A 17,036-nucleotide genomic window follows, 5' to 3' on the forward strand; every position below is an offset into this window, starting at 1 on the left:
ATGCCCCCTTTCTAATGATCACTCTTCATTTTATTTCGTAGTCAAGCTTCTGGAGCTTGTGTTTGCATTCTGCATATACTTCTCATCCCCATTTAGTGTTTTAAATTATGCATTTTTATTTTTGAGTGGTGATGTCTTTTATAGTATGATTACACAGTGGATGAACTTTTTCTTAATGGTAGAATTCATTAACTTTTTTTATTTTTGTTTTTTCGAGGTAGGGTCTCACTCTAGCTCAGGCTGAATTCATTCAGGAATTCACTATGTAGTCTCAGGGTGGCCTCAAACTCACAGTGATCTTCCTACCTCTGCTTCCCAAGTACTGGGATTAAAGGCCTGTGCCACCACACCCAGCTTAGAATTCATTACTTTATCATCACTTTGATTTACCTATTTTCTTTCATTCTCTTAGTGCTTATTTGCTTTTACTATAACAAATAAAACCCTTATTTGTTATCTATATGCTTGTTTTAGTCTTCAGCTTGAGACAGCCTTTAACCTCACTTTTATCTAAAACCTTATAAAAATCCTCAAATTCAATAAGTTTTCACACAAAGGTATTAAGTTATATAAAACACTAGCATGCAGATTACTATAGGTCTACATATAAGAGTTGAAACTTACTGAAAGTCTTTCATAGTTTTGGGCTGGCTAGGAAGAATAGGTTCTGGAAGGACTGGGGCCTTCATTTCAGATGACAATGCATCTACAGAAACACGCTGTTTTTGTCTAACATCAAGGCAAATTGGTGGTAGGTCTCTCACTGTGAAGTTAAAGGAGGCATTCAATATAATTAATCATAAAATGTTTCCAAACTTAAAAATGCCCAGCTAATTCAACATGAACAGAATTTATTAAGTATATCTGGGGCTGGACACAAACACTTTATTTCTAACTTGCTCTCAGATGATGCTGATGTTGCTAGTCTTTAAAACGCAATGAGAAACACTATTCAATTATTTTAAGGTAGGTGCGACACTGACAACATAAAACAGATTATTATATTTCTTTAATACAATTTGATATTTATTTTATACCTTTTGTTAAAGGAAATAGTCAATATTTAGTAATTTGTACTATAAGCACAAATTTGAGATTCAAGAAATTAGCAAGTGAAATTAATCATTTCAATGTTTGGAAATGTTTATTAATAAGAAAATTTCAGCTGAAAAGAAGTAAATGGAGTCATTTCCTATCTTTAACCCCAGTTTTGTCACAATTATCTTTTGTGACTCCTCCACAGGTTTTCTACTCTTTACCAGCTCACTCTTTTCTATCTCTTCCCACACACCTTTCCCAACCTGGCTATAAACACCCACTATTAAACACAAACACACTCATTCAAACATAAATTAATTTATTCACAAACCAAAGATATATGTACATTCTATACCCACTCACTTTTATTAATACCACACTGAAGTAGAAGAGTTAAATTTGAGTTAGTAAGAGAACTCAATTTTGGCAGCCTGAGAGTAGGGAGGTTCTTACATAAGAGAAATAGTAATGCCAAGACCAAGGATTACAGGGTGAGGTAGAACCAGGGTCCCAGATGGGATCTATTTTTACTTCAGAAGGTAATTGGACTGAAGAATAATGTAGAATCTTAAGATACTATGGTAATGAAACTTGAGTCTGAAAGAAATGCTGAATCCTTTGCTCACATTAGTGAATGAAAGCCAAACTACAGGATGTGATATTCAGCTATTAAAGAAAGAAAAATAACAGCCCACAGCTGTTCTCATGTCCTTGAATATTAAGGCATTGTTTCCAGAGACAGGCTTTCTGCCTGTTCTCACAGATGGTTTATTAATATCTAATTCAAAAGTAAAAATCAATAACTATGGTGTTGGAGATTAATTAAGCCTCAAACTAATATAAATAGAACAAGAAAATCTTTGTTCTGGCATAAGCAACTTTTGTCTGCAATGTAGGATGTCATAGTACAGTGAAAAAGGCAAAAATATATCAGTGAAAACCTTTTGTTTAGATTTCATTCAGCCAATACTAGGGAACACTCTGTGCTAAATTGATAAGCTATAATCATTTCCCTTTCATTTAATATGCTGCTGCCAATTTTAGGTGGTTGCTTAGAAACATTAAGCAAAACACTTGAAGCCAGTGTAAGAAAAATAAGGGCTATGATGAGGGCATGTAGTATATTGATAATCCTGAGATCATAACAACTATGTACAAGGGTGTGAGATTATCCGCCATATTTTGCCAGTTCAGTGTTTTCACTGGCTAACTCTGAGGAAAATGGTATATGTACCTTTCCACAACTGCACTAAGCAAAATGAAGACTGACAATTTTAGCTGGCCATACAAAGATTGTTCCTTAATAGCCAGCATGAATGGCAACAGCAGCACCAGAGGTAAATGAGTCTATATGTAGATTGTGTATTCAGTAAGAGGAACCTGGGCCTCTGTTCCTAGTCTCAGAATTACTGAAAGAGGAAGTATTGATATAAAAGGGCTTGCTGCTGGTAACACATGCCTGCAAAATACTGCACCCTAAATTTCATAATTAATGGAAAAACACCTCTTGCTAGCTGAATTAGTCTGCTAAACTTAAGTCACTGAAACCTCATTTCTTATATAGCTTCAGTTCTTATATAGAGTGAATAAAATGGCCTAGGCCAGTCATTCCTAAGGTTCTAAAGACTGTTGAAGGCCAACTTGTGAATGGTACTGAGTGGACAGGTGTACTAAGAGTGGCTCAGCTTTTCTCAGCTTACTATATGGACATGTTAGTTTCTTTTCTTTTTTTTTTTTTTTTTTTCCGAGGTAGGGTCTCACTCTAGCTCAGGCTGACCTGGAATGCACTATGTAATTTCAGGGTGGCCTTGAATTCATGGCAATTCTCCTACCTCTGCCTCCCGAGTGCTGGGAATAAAAGCGTGCACCACCATGCCCAGCTTGGACATGTTAGAATTTTTAAAAAGTGTTTCTTCCCCTAAAACTAAAGGATAACTATAACCATACAAGAACAAGATGGACATGACTTACAAACCAATTCAAAAGTTAAAAAGTTCTCTATGATAGTAGTCAGTATATTGATTACAAAGAATCTGAAGCAGCATGGGAATTTCAAATCTTTGTGTGATCTAAAAGTCTGATTTTTGGGATGGGATCCTGTCCTACAATAGTAAGAAAAATTCTGAAAGAGTCAAATGCCCTGGTTTCTTATCCTGGATCTATATATTACATTCACAGATGTAGTTTTGAAATACTCCTATCAGTTAGGGATGGGTGATAGCTCATTCAGAAAAATGCTTGCCTTGCAAGCACAAGGAGATGAGTTTGATCCTCAGAAAGCCAGGCATGGTGGCATGTGCGTATAATCCCAGCACCAAGAAGGTGGAGACAGAGGATACCTGGGGTTCACTGGTTAGACAGTCTAGCCTAATTAGGTGAGAACCAGGCCAATGAAAGACTGTCTCAGAAAGAAAGAAGATAGATTGTGTTCCTGAGGAATGACAGAGGTTGTCCTTTGGACTCCACACACATGTATGTTCTCTCTCTCTCTCAGACACACATACACAAACACAATTATTAAAAAATAGATTCTAGTTCTCTACCCTTTGAATATGGGCAAGCTTTAATGGCTCCCTGCTAATAAAATGTGGCAGAAGTCATGCTACATGACTCCATTATTTTTTTTTAAATTATTTATTTATTTGAGAGCGACAGACACAGAGAGAAAGACAGATAGAGGGAGAGAGAGAGAATGGGCACGCCAGGGCTTCCAGCCTCTGCAAACGAACTCCAGATGCATGCACCTCCTTGTGCATCTGGCTAACGTGGGACCTGGGGAACCGAGCCTCGAACCGGGGTCCTTAGGTTTCACAGGCAAGTGCTTAACCACTAAGCCAACTCTCCAGCCCATGACTCCATTATTAATGACAGGTTTTGTTTGGCTCTCTCTTTCAGCTGAAAGGCCTTCTAAGAAGAACATAAATAGGCACATGTAGGGATGCAAGTCTCAGTCCCATCAAATGTCCACAACTACAGCCAGGATCGGGGATCAGGCACAGGAGTAAACAAGTCCTCAAAAGATTCTAGCTCTTTAATTTCTGCAGCCTCCTCAGATGATGCTTGGAGAATAAGATCCTCTTCCAAATTACATATTTGTGAATTAAATAAATGCTGGTATTATTTTAAGCCACTAAATTTTGGGGTGGTTATCATAACCCGCAAGAGATAAAGGAACATGTGATCTTGTATAATTCACACCATCACAGAATTTATTTATTTATTTATTTTTGGTTTTTTGAGGTAGGGTCTCACTCTATCTAGCCCAGGCTGACCTGGAATTCACTATGGAGCCTCAGGGTGGCCTCGAAATCATGGCGATTCTCCTACCTCTGCTTCCCGCGTGCTGGGATTAAAGGCGTGCGCCACCATGCCCGGCTTAGAATTTTATTTTTTATTTATTTATTTGAGAGTGACAGAGAGGGGGGGGGGAGGGAGGGAGAGAAAGGGGGGGAAGAGGAAGAGGGAGAGGGAGGCAGGCAGGCAGAGAGCGACAGAGAATGGGCGTGCCAGGGCTTCCAGCCACTGCAAACGAACTCCAGATGCGTGCACCCCCCTTGTGCATCTGGCTGACAAGGGTCCTGGGGAATCAAGCCTCGAACCAGGGTCCTTAGGCTTCACAGGCAAGCTCTTAACCGCTACGCCATCTCTCCAGCCCCCATCTCAGAATTTTAAATTTCAGATCTGAGAAACAGGTGCAAATGGAGGTTTTTCAGGTTCAAATGGCCAGTTAAGTAGGAACATCTTAATTCCTCCCCAAATTTCATTAGAACTATATAAAATATTTTATTATTTTCAAGACACCAAACTATAAGATAGAAAAGACCAAGAAGGCTATAACTTCAAAGGTCAAAAAGGGTAGAAAGCATATATCTGTGTACACTGACTTAAAGAACCTGAGACTGCTGAATTTCAAGCCTCAAAAAGGTAAGATTGAAAAGGAGCCTGATTACAGTGCAGAATTCTTTGAGTATTGCTTGTTTTTTCTAGGTTCCTTATATGTGTGCTTTTCCTTTTCTTCAACATGGAGGATTCTATCAAGTATTTTCTGTAGAGCTGGTTTTGTCTTCAAATACTCCTTTAACCTGCTTTTGTCATGGAATGTCCTTATTTCTCTGTCTATTTGAATGGATAACTTTGCAGGATAAAGTAACCTTGGTTGACAGTTGTTATCTTTCAGAACTTGGAATATATCACTCCAAGCCCTTCTGGCTTTTAAAGTTTGTGTTGAATAATCTGCTGTAATCCTGATGGGCTTGCTTTTGTAGGTAACTTGAATTTTCTCTATAAATGCTTTCAATATTTTTTCTTTGGTGTGTGTGTTTGGAAGTTTGATTATAATATGGCGAGGAGAGGTTCTTTCTGGGTTTTGTCTGGCTCGGGTTCTAAAGGCTTCCTGTATCTGCATTGGCACCTCTTTCCCAATTTGGAGGAAATTTTCTTCTATGATTTTGTTGAAGACGCCTACTATGCCTTTGGAGTGGAGTTCTTCTCCTTCTACTATGCCCTGAATTCTTAAGTTTGATCTCTTCATAGTGTCCGGATTATCTTGAAATTCCCATTCATACTTTTCTATTTGTCTTTCTCTTTGTTGGACTGTATTAGATCTGCCACCTGGTCTTCTAGCTTAGATATTCTGTCCTCTCCCTCATCCATCCTACTGTTGAGATTTTCTACAGAGTTTTTTATTTCATTAACTGTGTTCTTCATTGCTAGTAATTCTGACTGATTTTTCTTTATTATTTCTATTTCCTTATTTATGTCTTGTATTGCCTTCTTTATTTCATTAAATTGGTATCCTGCATCTGCTTTGATTCCTTTGATTTCCTCTTTGATTTCTTCTTTGATTCTTTTGATTTGTTCTTTGACCTCTTTGAACATATTTATAATCATTCTCTTGAACTCTTTCTCAGGTATTTCCTCTAACTCGTTCTCACTGGAGGACATATCTGATGCATTAATACTTTTAGGTGGGTTTATATCATATTGCTTTTTAGTGTTTCTTGTGTTATAATGTATATATTTTTGCATCTTGGATTAAGTTAATGCTTGGATTTTCTAGCTAGCTGGGTATTCTTAGCTGTATCAGTTGATTTGATGTTATATATTTTCAGGGTAGGAGCTTAAGGTATTAGGTGTGGCTCTTAGGACTCTCAGAGTATCTACAAAGGTGTTCCTAGGGGATGAGTTTCCCTGCTATGGGAGTATTCAAGCAGGCTGAGTGGAATAAAATACAGGTAGATTCTAAAATTTAACTAAACACTGTACACATTCAATCAAAAACAGACCCAAGAATGTATCCAAGAGTAGTTATTATAATGACCAGATCCTCTATCAACAAAGAGGTTAAGATTTCTGGTCTGTTGAGGGATCCAAGTCAGCTTGCGACCAAGTGAGACCCTTTCCTGGTGCAACCCCAGTTACCTTGGATGATTTTGGTCTCAGTCAAGTTGCTGCCTGGGTCATCGGGCTGCTGTTCTGATTTCTGGATCTGGGCACTGGCTTTTTTCTGCGGGGCAAACTGAGCCTGGCAAGTGTGGCCCTGCAGATCAGCACCCCTGCTGCTGGAACTGCTGCTGCTAAAGCTGCCGCTGCTGGGTCTGTAGCCGCTGCTGCTGCCTCTGCTGCTGCTGTAGCTGCCACTGCTGGAGCCACCACTGCTGCTGAAGCTGCTGCTGCTGTGTCCACTGCTGCTGCTGCCACTGAAGCTGCTGCTGCGGGATCTGCCGCTGCTGCTCCTGGGTCTGCTGCTGCTAGGTCTGCCTCTGCTGCCGCGACTGGAGCTGTTACTGCTGCGGCCGCTGTTACCGGTGCCGGAGCCACTGATATTGCTGCCGAACTCTGCTCCTGCTTGGGTCCCGCTGTTGGCGTGGCCGGTTCTCAGGACCGCTTCTCTGTTCGCCGGAGCTGGGCTCAGGCAGTGGGGGAGGGGAGGGAGCCGCAGCTGCTCTGGTTCTCTCGCTGTTCCACGTGTGCTTCTACCTCGTGGTCTGCTCCTCCATTGCTCACTGCCGCTCTCCCTTCACGTTTCCTGAGTTGCGGAGAGCTCTAGGGTGAGTGGAAAATCCCCGCACCTGGGTTTTCCTGTGGCTGGAGCCAAGTCTGGCCGCTTTCTGTTGCGCTGCCACCACCGCGGTTGGTGGAGCTGCTGGAGCCACTTTTGCTGGCCTGTGCGGGCTCTGGATGCTCTGGATCTCTCCTACTTCTCCACTGCCACTTCGATTTCCTATACACCTCACTTTTTAGTAAAAGTGTGTATTTTGCTGAGATTTTTTGGTCTTTTTCCCCCCCTAGGCTGCTTTGGTGTGGTACCTACGCCACCATCTTAACCAGAAGTCCCTATTTTTCCAGAATTCTTAAATTAGACAGAATCTGGACCTGCAGGTGGTAAGGAGGGAATTTAACATAAAAAGAACTAAAGTGAAAACTAAAGGAAAAGTTAGATTTTCCCTATCACACAGCCACTCTTCTTCACTCCTACTCTAGCAGGAATTTAGAAATTTAAGTCTAAACAGAAATACTTTGGGCTGGTGAAATGCCAGACACAAATGAGAATATAGAAACTATATAAATAAATAGAGTAAATAAGTACTGAATATTAAAAATGATCAGTCAACCCACAGAGAATTTCCTCCCTGTCCTCCCAACAACAGAACCCTTACTCTTAATTCTCCCAAGAACAGGAGACAAGTTTCTTAGGTATGTGACAAGCCTCAGAAAAAATAATAAAACTACTTAGATTCTGTAACTAGCAGATCACTTATATCACCTTACAATAAAGCTTTAGGTCAACCATCTTTATCTACTCTTCAAATGACAACCATCTGTTTGGTTTCCTACTATTAAAGATGAACAAAAACTAAATTTTATAAAATTTCTAGCTGAGACCTCCAATGGAAGACAGAAACCAAAACAAACAGACAAAAATTGGATGAATCACAAACCATGAAAGGGGGTTGGAGAGATGGCTTAGCAGTTAAGGCACTTGCCTATGAAGACTAAGGACCCAGGTTCAACTCCCTAGAGCCCACATAAGCCAGATGCGCAAACTAATACATACACACAAGTTGCACATATGTACACGGTGGTACACACATCTAGAGTTTGTTTGCAGTGGTTAAGACCCTGGCATACTAATTTGTTCTCTGTCTCTGTCTCTCTCTTTCTCCCACTCTCTTATAAAAAAAAAAACAACCATGAAAGGCCAGGCATGGTGGCGCAAGCCTTTAAGCCTAGCATTTGGGAGGCAGAGGTAGGTGGATTACCATGAGTTCGAGACTACCTTGAGTTCCAGGTCAGCCTGCACTAGAGCAAGATCCTACCTCGAAAATCTAAAAAAAAAAAAAAAAAAAAAAAGTGCGGGCTATTTTAAAAACCTATCATAATTTTCTTCTGAGGGATAAAAGAACAGGTGTGGAATAATTGTGTCATAAAGGAGATATTCAGGGTGTGGGAAAGAATTACTGATAATTAAAGATATAATGTCAGAAGTACAATATTCAACAAAAAGCATTTGAGGCCTGGAGAAATGGTTTAGCAGTTAAGGCACTTGCCTACAAAGCCAAAGGACCCACATTTGATTCCCCAGGACCTATGCAAGCCAGAAGTACACGGTGGCACATATATCTGGAGTTCATTTGCAGTGGCTGGAGGCCCTGGTGCCCCATTCTCTCTCTCTCTCAATTAACTAACTAAAGAATTAAAATACATTTTTTAAAAAAGCATTTGTATTTCCAAGCATGGTGCTGTATGTCTGTAATCCTAACTTCTTGCCAGAATGAAGGAGAAGGACAAGTTTGAAGGCAATTATACTTCACTAGTCTCTGCCTTACTTGCCTAGTACAAGACCCTGGGTTCAATCCCCAGTGATTTAGAGGGAGGAAAGAGAAGAAAGTCTTGGGAAAATTTCCCAAAATATGGAACAAAAAAGAAAGAGAAAAAAGTTGTGACAAAAAAATGAAGTCCAGGGACTTCCAGTCAAGATGGCGACCGCCTAGCTGCACTACAAACAACAAGGGGAAAAAAGGATAGATGCAGATCCTAAGAAGAGAGCTGCCCCAACATACCTCAAAAGGGGCCCAACTGAAACTAAGGACAACTGGCGAAATTAGCAAGGGTGATGTTTTCCTGTGAATCGGATACCAGCACAAAGGGGAAGGAGATCAACGCAGAGAAAAATCAACTCCTACCAAATCAGAGAGCCAAAGCCTCAGAGGCCCCCAACACCTCAGCACTGAAGCAGACCAAAAATGAACCCAACATGGCTCAGGGAAATCTTGCGGAAGAGGGGGCGGAAAGAATGTCAGAGTTACATGTTGGGTCATGATTTGCAGAGACATTTATCATACTAATAACTGGGGGCTAACTCCACAATGCACGACCCATTTTCATTAACAAGGAGGGTCTAATGGGAGGGGGTAGATCACAGATGAGCCTAAATAATGGTACCAAACTGCCTGTATTCACTGAAATGAAAACTAATAAATTAAATTTAAAAAAATAAAAAATAAAGGGATGAGCCACTATGCCTGGATAGCAATGAGGATTTTAATATACATTATTTAAAAGGTATTTTGATTTTATTTCTGTAATTATGTATTAACAGATTTATATTTCCCAGTAATATTTGGCAACTCGGTGCATCAAAAAATGTCACAAAACACATTTGGAATCTGCATATATTTGTTTTCCCAATATATTTAAAATAATGCACATTGATTAATAAACCTTTTTTATGTTCTCTGTTAAAAAAAAAAAAAATGAAGTCCAGAAGGCCTGCTTCTTTGAATTACAGGAGCTCTCGTGGGAAGGGAAAGAAAAAGCAGAAGGGTACTGGAGAGATGGCCAGGTGGTTAAAAGCACTTGCGTGCAAAACCTGATGCCTGGGTTCGAGTCCCCAGCACATCTGTTTGGAGTTCCTCTTCAGGGGCAAGAGGCCCTGGTATCCCAATACTCTACTCACTCTCTGTGCTTGAAAATAAATAAACAAAAATATTTGGGCTGGGGAGATGGCTCATAGGTTAAAGGTACTTGTTCGGAAAGACTGATGGTCTGGGTTCAATTTCCTAGTACTCACAAAAAGCTAGATGCACAATATGGCACATGTGTTTGGAGTTCATTTGCAGTGGCACTAATGGCATGCCCATTCTCATTCTTCCCATTTCTCTGCTTGCAAAATAAATAAATAAATAATTTATTTTAATTTTTTTTAAATTTTTTTGTTTATTTATTTATTTGAGAGTGAAAGAGTGAGAAAGAGGTAGAGAGAGAGAGAGGAGAGTGGGTGCACCAGGGCTGCTTAGCCACTGCAAATGAACTCCAGATGCGTGCGCCCCCTTGTGCATCTGGCTAATGTGGGTCCTGGGGAATCGAGCCTCGAACCGGTCCTTAGGTTTCACAGGCAAGCACTTAACCGCTAAGCCATCTCTCCAGCCCTAATTTATTTTTTAAAAATAAAAAAGCAGCAGGAGGAAAATATCAATAAAATAATTCAAAATGTTTTGGAATGTACAGATATGAGCTATTAGATGGAAAGAGCCTATCAAGTATATAGTACAAGGGATTACAAAAGAACCAAGTCAAGCACATACCTGCAATTTCAACTCCCTAAAAGACAAACTTAGAGACAGAGACAGAGATAATAAGACAGTTATCTTACAAAAAGGACCAAAATGAGAGCCTCATTCTTCATAGAGCAGAGTACTTTATGTTGAGAATTAGCTATTTTTGATGCTACCTCCATCCAGATCTGAACTGCCTTGGTTTCTTCTTTTTTAACTAAAGACAGACTAAACAGTGAACCTAGCTGGAATGTGACTCTGACTTCTGCCTTGCTCTGCCAGGGAGCTGATGAAGTCCCTTCTCTCCTCTTCTTGCTCCACTCTCTGAGTTAGCTGAGGATCCTCAGGTCACACATAGCTCTTATGTATAGTACTCAAGGCAGTTGGAGAGGCCATATGTCTGCTGGAAATCAAATACATGATAAAATTATAGCTGCCAGATGTTCCAGTAGCTGACCTTTGTTTCACAGGATTCACTCACACGGAGGTAACTATGGAAAATACAATAGTAATTACTGCCGAGGAGTTGGGTGGAGCAATGTACTTGAAGTAGGTTCACTGAAGTTTCTAAAAATGTTGGTAGAGCTCTTTTCTTAAGCTGAGTGCTTAATTTGTTGGTTTAATAATTTAATCATTATTTAAACATACAAAAGGGTTGAATACATTCAAAATATGTGATGCATTTGAATTAAATAAAATTAGTGCCATCAGTTGCTTATCAGGCATTTTAGAGTAATAGAAACCCTGGTCCATATATAATAGACACATATTTTGACTAACACTTACTGAACTTCTTAACACATGGAATTACTTTTTTTTTTTTTTTTTTTTTTTGAGGTAGGGTCTCACTCTGGCTCAGGCTGACCTGGAATTCACTATGTAGTCTCAGGATGGCCTTGAACTCTTGGCGATCCTCCTACCTCTGCCTCCCGAGTGCTGGGATTAAAGGCGTGTGCCACCACGCCCGGCTTGGAATTACTTTTTTAAAATTGTTTTATTTATTTGAGAGCAACAGAGAGAGAGAGAGAGAGAGAGAGAGAGAGAGAGAGAGGGAGAGAGTGGGCACGCCAGGGCCTCCAGCCACTGCAAACGAGCTCCAGACGCATGCACCCCCTTGTGCATCTGGCTAACGTGGGTCCTGGGGAATTGAACCTCGAACCGGGGTCCTTAGGCTTCATAGGCAAGTGCTTAACTGCTAAGCCATCTCTCCAACCCAACACATGGAATTACTTTTTAACTGCTTTCTTTTCGTGTATCTTTATAACTTTATAGAGTAGCTTCTTTATAATTCTATTTTACAAATGGGAAAATAAATATAGCAAGGTTAAGCCACTTTTCTAAGATGGTACAGTTGGCAAGTTAGAGTCACAGTTAAAACAACACAACCAAAAAAGTTATAAAACTTATATTATTTCCAGTACTGAGCAATGTCAAATTTTCTACTATGAATAAAACTAAGTAGTAAGAAACTACATGGAAGTAGGAGCTAGCCAACTATAAAATTTGTCCAAAAAGAAAAAAGGGGGGGGGGAACCTCTACAAAGGCAGCTGCGGAGATGGCTTAGTGGGTAAAGCACTCGCTGCTCAAGCCTACCTGAGTTTGATCCCCAGACCTCACATAAATAGCCAAAAACTGTGGTAGGTCTCTCTAATTCCAGTACACTGATGAGGAGACAAGAAACAGACACACAGAATTTCCCAGAAGCTCATGAGCACAACAGCAAGATCAAAATAGGGTAAAGGTAAGGACAGACCAGGAAGTTGTCCTCTGACCTCCACATACATGCCTTGGCATGTGTGCACCTTCACTCATATGACTGAATACACCTCCATGTCTCTTGCTTTCTCACACACACACAATTTGAAAAAGAATCAAGCAAAATTAAACATTTTGTGAAGAGTAAAAGAAAGTCTATGAGGCTAAGCAGTTGGTTAAGATTACACTGACAGTTGTAGGAAGTCTTCTGATAATGTCTGGTGATTCCCAGGCAGGAAATAAATAACAATTTGGGGTCCCTCAGTTCAGTTCTTTGGAATTGCTTTTGTCTACTTCAATATTTGCATGAAGCAGAAACAGGGAAAGACCAGAGTAGATAAGTTATAACAGGTGGTGTTTACATCACTGTCCATATGATGACTTTTCTGAACATTTAACAAAAAATAAAATTGAAGGCAGGAGAAAGGAAGAGGGGGGAAATCTCTGACTCATAGGATATTAGCCATCAGAACCAAATAAAGCAGTACATTCTCCAGCGTTTGAAGATAGTTTTTTTTTTTTTTAATTAAGTTCAGTGATGTGTTTATAAAACTGTAACAAAAGTATGAGTGAGCGAAATGTTCTTTTATGGTGTTAGCCATGAAAATATTCAAAAGTTGTTTCTACAGAAGTTTATTTTTAATGAAATAATGCTTTATACTGGATTATCTTAAAGAATTTATTACAGGTTTGAGATACATTTGATATTCCAACAGCACAAACAAGCCAGGAACCTAGAAAAAGTACTTCCTATTCACATCTTCAGTCATGTGAATTATTTGCTATAGGTACCACTGATGTTGGCTATTAAGAGGTAGATGGATTCAGAACCAAGGAAACTACAAATACATGCAATCTCAGATTCAACATCCATACTTCTAGGAACAGTATACAGATATTGCAGATGAACAAAATGTATAAAGTCATTCATTGTGGTGCTGTTTCTACTAAAAAAGAATGGACACAACTCTGGGGTTGGAGAGACTGCTCAGTGGTTAAAGGTGCTTGCTTGCAAACTGATGGCCAGGATTTGGTTCTGCAGTACCCACATAAAGCCAGATGCATGAAGTGGTTCATGCATCTGGAGTTTGTTTGCAATGACAGGAGGTTTGGTGCATCCTTATTCACTCTCTCTGTCTCTCAAGTAAAAGAGTGGGCATAATTCACTCTTTTTAATATGTGGTCTAAGTAACTACATTGTAATAGTGGAACGTAGCTGTCAAAGACAAGGAAACTTGCTATGTAGTAACTCATATCTTGAATAAAGTAACTGAAAAAAACACGATGACAGATAATGTATATGTAGTTATCATTTCTCCTAAGGAGGTAAATAAGAAAAAAAATCTATGTTTATATTTGCATAAAGGAAAGAGAGAATATATAAAGCAGAAGGAAAGAAAATGAGTGACACATTTAAAGCTACTTATTTTTATAGTTTTGATTTTTGAAATGTATAAATGTGTTACCTATTCAAAAAGTTAACTTTCCCTCTCCAAAATAAAAGTTTAAGGAGCATCCAGCTTAGTAAAAAGATAAGCAAATAAACATGGCAAAATACTTCTTCATTGACATACCTCTCCTCAGGAATAGTTAGGAAAAGCAAAAACCAAGGCATTCACTCTGTCCTAGGGAAAGATCTCAGAGAAATGGTCCAAAATCAGTTTATTTTCTAAGGAAACCTGAAGATGGGGTCATGTGAGGCTTTGGAAGTACTTCTAGGGGAGGAATCCTAAAGCAGCACAGCCTTTGCTCTCCCCAAATAGCAAGCCCTGGTGCTGGGTTTCTTCTAACAGCTTGTTTCCATGTCTGTCCTTCAAGTTGCTCTCAGAGAAAGTGTGAAATCCTCTGCTACTTTACCTGCAAACAGACCTCAGGACCCACATACATATCTATTCACTATTTGAAGACCACTTAGTTCTTCCTTTGGTTATTTTAGAGTGGAGGAGATGCATTTCTTAAGTAAGTAAGAACTGCAGAGTTCATCATGTCACACTGGCTTTGTTAGAGTAAGTGTGTGAAGTAGTTGAGCTAGAACAAAACACTGCCCTCAGGGTAAGTGAAAGAGCTCAGGCCCACTCTTTTCTGAATTACCAAGAGTGCAAAGATATTTTAAAGGTTTGAGGAAGAACTACTTTGTTTCTTATAAAGATGTTCTGTGCTGCTTAAAAATGTTTTAAGTAATAAAAAAGAACATGGTAGCTTTAGAAAGAAAAATATAAAAAGGAGAGAATGCAGCATTGTCCCCACACATCCCCCAACTCCTACATTACTTATCTTCTAGATTGTTTCTTTGACGATGTATCATCTCTAACAGCTGTTATAGTAGGTAAAACTCCTACACTTCTCAGATTTTTAAAGGACAGCCAACTTGACAGGCATACCTAGTCATGTGATCTACGGGGAGGAAAGGCATCCCTCAGCTGTTAGGTAAACCCACGCTGGGCTTTTCGGCTTCTCTAATACCACTGGAAGATCATACAGGAAGACAAGATGTTAGCGAATATCTGGCCATTAAGTTCTGTTACCAGAGAAGGAAGAAAATTAATACAAATGCCAGAAATGATATATCTCTGAAGAAATAATCTTTTTTTTTTTGATAGCTAGTGCTATTTGAAGAAATAATCTTAATGGCAAGTGAAAGGCTTCTCAAATGACCAACAGATGATAAACATGCTTACATGTGGAAGTCTTAATTCACATTCAATACAGAAATTCTTTCTGCAGCACCTCTGACATATGATCACCCTATAATTCAAGTGGCATCCAGACAAAGTAGTAGTAGTTTTAGACCAGGAGTTTAATAAGGCAAAGAAATCTAGGGCTGAAGAGATGGCTTAGTGGTTAAGTGCTTGCCTGTGGAGCCTAAGGACCTCAGTTTGAGGCTCAATCCCCCAGGATCCATGTGAGCCAGATGCACAAGGCAGCACATGTATCTGGAGTTCGTTTTCAGTGGCTGGAGGCCCTGTTGCACCCATTATCTCTCTCTCTCTCTGTGTTGCTCTCAATTAAATAAATAAATAAACAGAAAAAAAGAAGTTTAGAGTGATGTATGCAAATAGTCCCAGTTGAGGTCTGAGCTAATTCACACCCACAAGACTGTCACAGGAGAGAGAAGCAGGCAAGATACATCAAGTAAGTAGAATATATTGAACCAATATGTTAATTCAAAGGCCAGTGTGCATATTAGGTGATTAAGTAAAGCTCATAGACCAAGACATTAGTATAGACAAAAAAGGAGTGGACAGAACTCAAAGGCTAAGCAATTTGAACAAAAAATTTTAACAAGGGTTCTCATCATCCACCATAGTTTTTGACTTGCTGTCATCCTCCACAGCATATATTTCAATTTGCTTAACGCTCCTAGCACTGTGTTGTGAGCTGCTATCTGTATCTCCCTAAAAATTATGTTGAAGTGCTAACCCCTGGGCCTATAAATGTGACCGTAAAATAGTAAGATCATGCAGGTAAATCAAACTTAATCACTCAAGCCCTCAAGAAGCAGAGTTTTTTCCATTGGTTGCAGAAGACAGAGTTAGAGAGACTGGAATCCTGAAAGGGATTTCAGGCAAGGAACCTGTTACAGGCCTTAGAGGAGTGAGCTCTGATACTGTTTGAGAATATACACAAAGGCATGAGGCAAGGAACTGTGGCCTCCAGGAGATGAGAATAAATTACAGTCATAAAGAACTAATTCTGCCAACAATATGATGGATCTTGGTAAAGGATGCTTGCTCAGAGTTCAGCCCAATCAACAACTTGACTTCAGCCTTCTAGGACTCTAAATAAATAACCTAGTCATGTCCATCTAGACTCTGACCTAAACAGCTGAGAGCTAGAAATGGGTATTTTGTAACACAATAGGGTGTGATAATTTATTATACAACAATAAAATACCAATATGACATAGATTCTAATAGTTGTTTTACTTAGCATGGCTATTTTGAAAATCTAGTAATATATATATGAAACTCTTCTCTAAGTTACACCGATAAAAGTTATCTAGTTAAAGCTGGGCGTGGTGGCACATGCCTTTAATCCCAGCACTTGGGGAGCAGAGGTAAGAGGATGGCTGTGAGTTTGAGGCCAGCCTAAGACTACACAGTGAATTCCAGGTCAGCCTGAGCTACAGTCAGACCCTACCTTGAAACTCCCCCCCAAAAAAGGTACCCAGTTAATATATCTAAAATAGAGGTCATTTATTACCACTTCTCTCCCACATCAAATAGGTTCACTTTATTTCTCTATTTCTATAATAATATAATTCTAGGTTTGTTTCACATTGTTGGGGAACTATGATATGTATGTATTGGTACTTCCCTGGGTTAAGACCTAGGTGACAGAGTGTGTATGTGGTGTGTGGTTGTAAACAAGGGAAGGAAAAAGTCATTAAAAGCAGAGGTTCATAAACTATCTGGATCTATTCTATAGTATGGTACAATAGGCCTAGCACTGACATGCAGCGTCAATCAGAAAATCTGTGCAAGAATAATTTAACTCATGTGTTGTTTATAGAGATAAATAACAGAAACCAATAGTTATAGGCATATACAGATAACCACAATATTCCTAGGTTTATTTTATTTGATTAGAGTATGAGGGTATTCAGATCTTTGCGGGTTTATTTTGCCTTTTTATAGGGCGGGGTACACTTAAAATAATATGCAAATAATTTATATGCACTGTGA

The 17,036-nt window shown here is 39.4% G+C and overlaps 1 protein-coding gene across 5 annotated transcripts in view; it reads right to left on the minus strand.

The window, feature by feature from the left end:
- Hectd2 (HECT domain E3 ubiquitin protein ligase 2) overlaps positions 1 to 17,036 on the minus strand; it is a 67,353-nt gene that overhangs the window by 33,128 nt on the left and 17,189 nt on the right. For all 5 annotated transcript variants that reach the window (XM_045134178.1, XM_004653210.3, XM_045134169.1 and 2 more), the window contains exon 3: positions 625 to 763. In XM_045134178.1, the coding sequence (XP_044990113.1) occupies positions 625 to 763 (139 nt within the window). The remainder of the gene's footprint in view (positions 1 to 624; positions 764 to 17,036) is intronic.

This window comes from Jaculus jaculus, chromosome 1 (assembly GCF_020740685.1).
Source record: "Jaculus jaculus isolate mJacJac1 chromosome 1, mJacJac1.mat.Y.cur, whole genome shotgun sequence".
Classification (NCBI taxonomy): Eukaryota; Metazoa; Chordata; class Mammalia; order Rodentia; family Dipodidae; genus Jaculus; species Jaculus jaculus.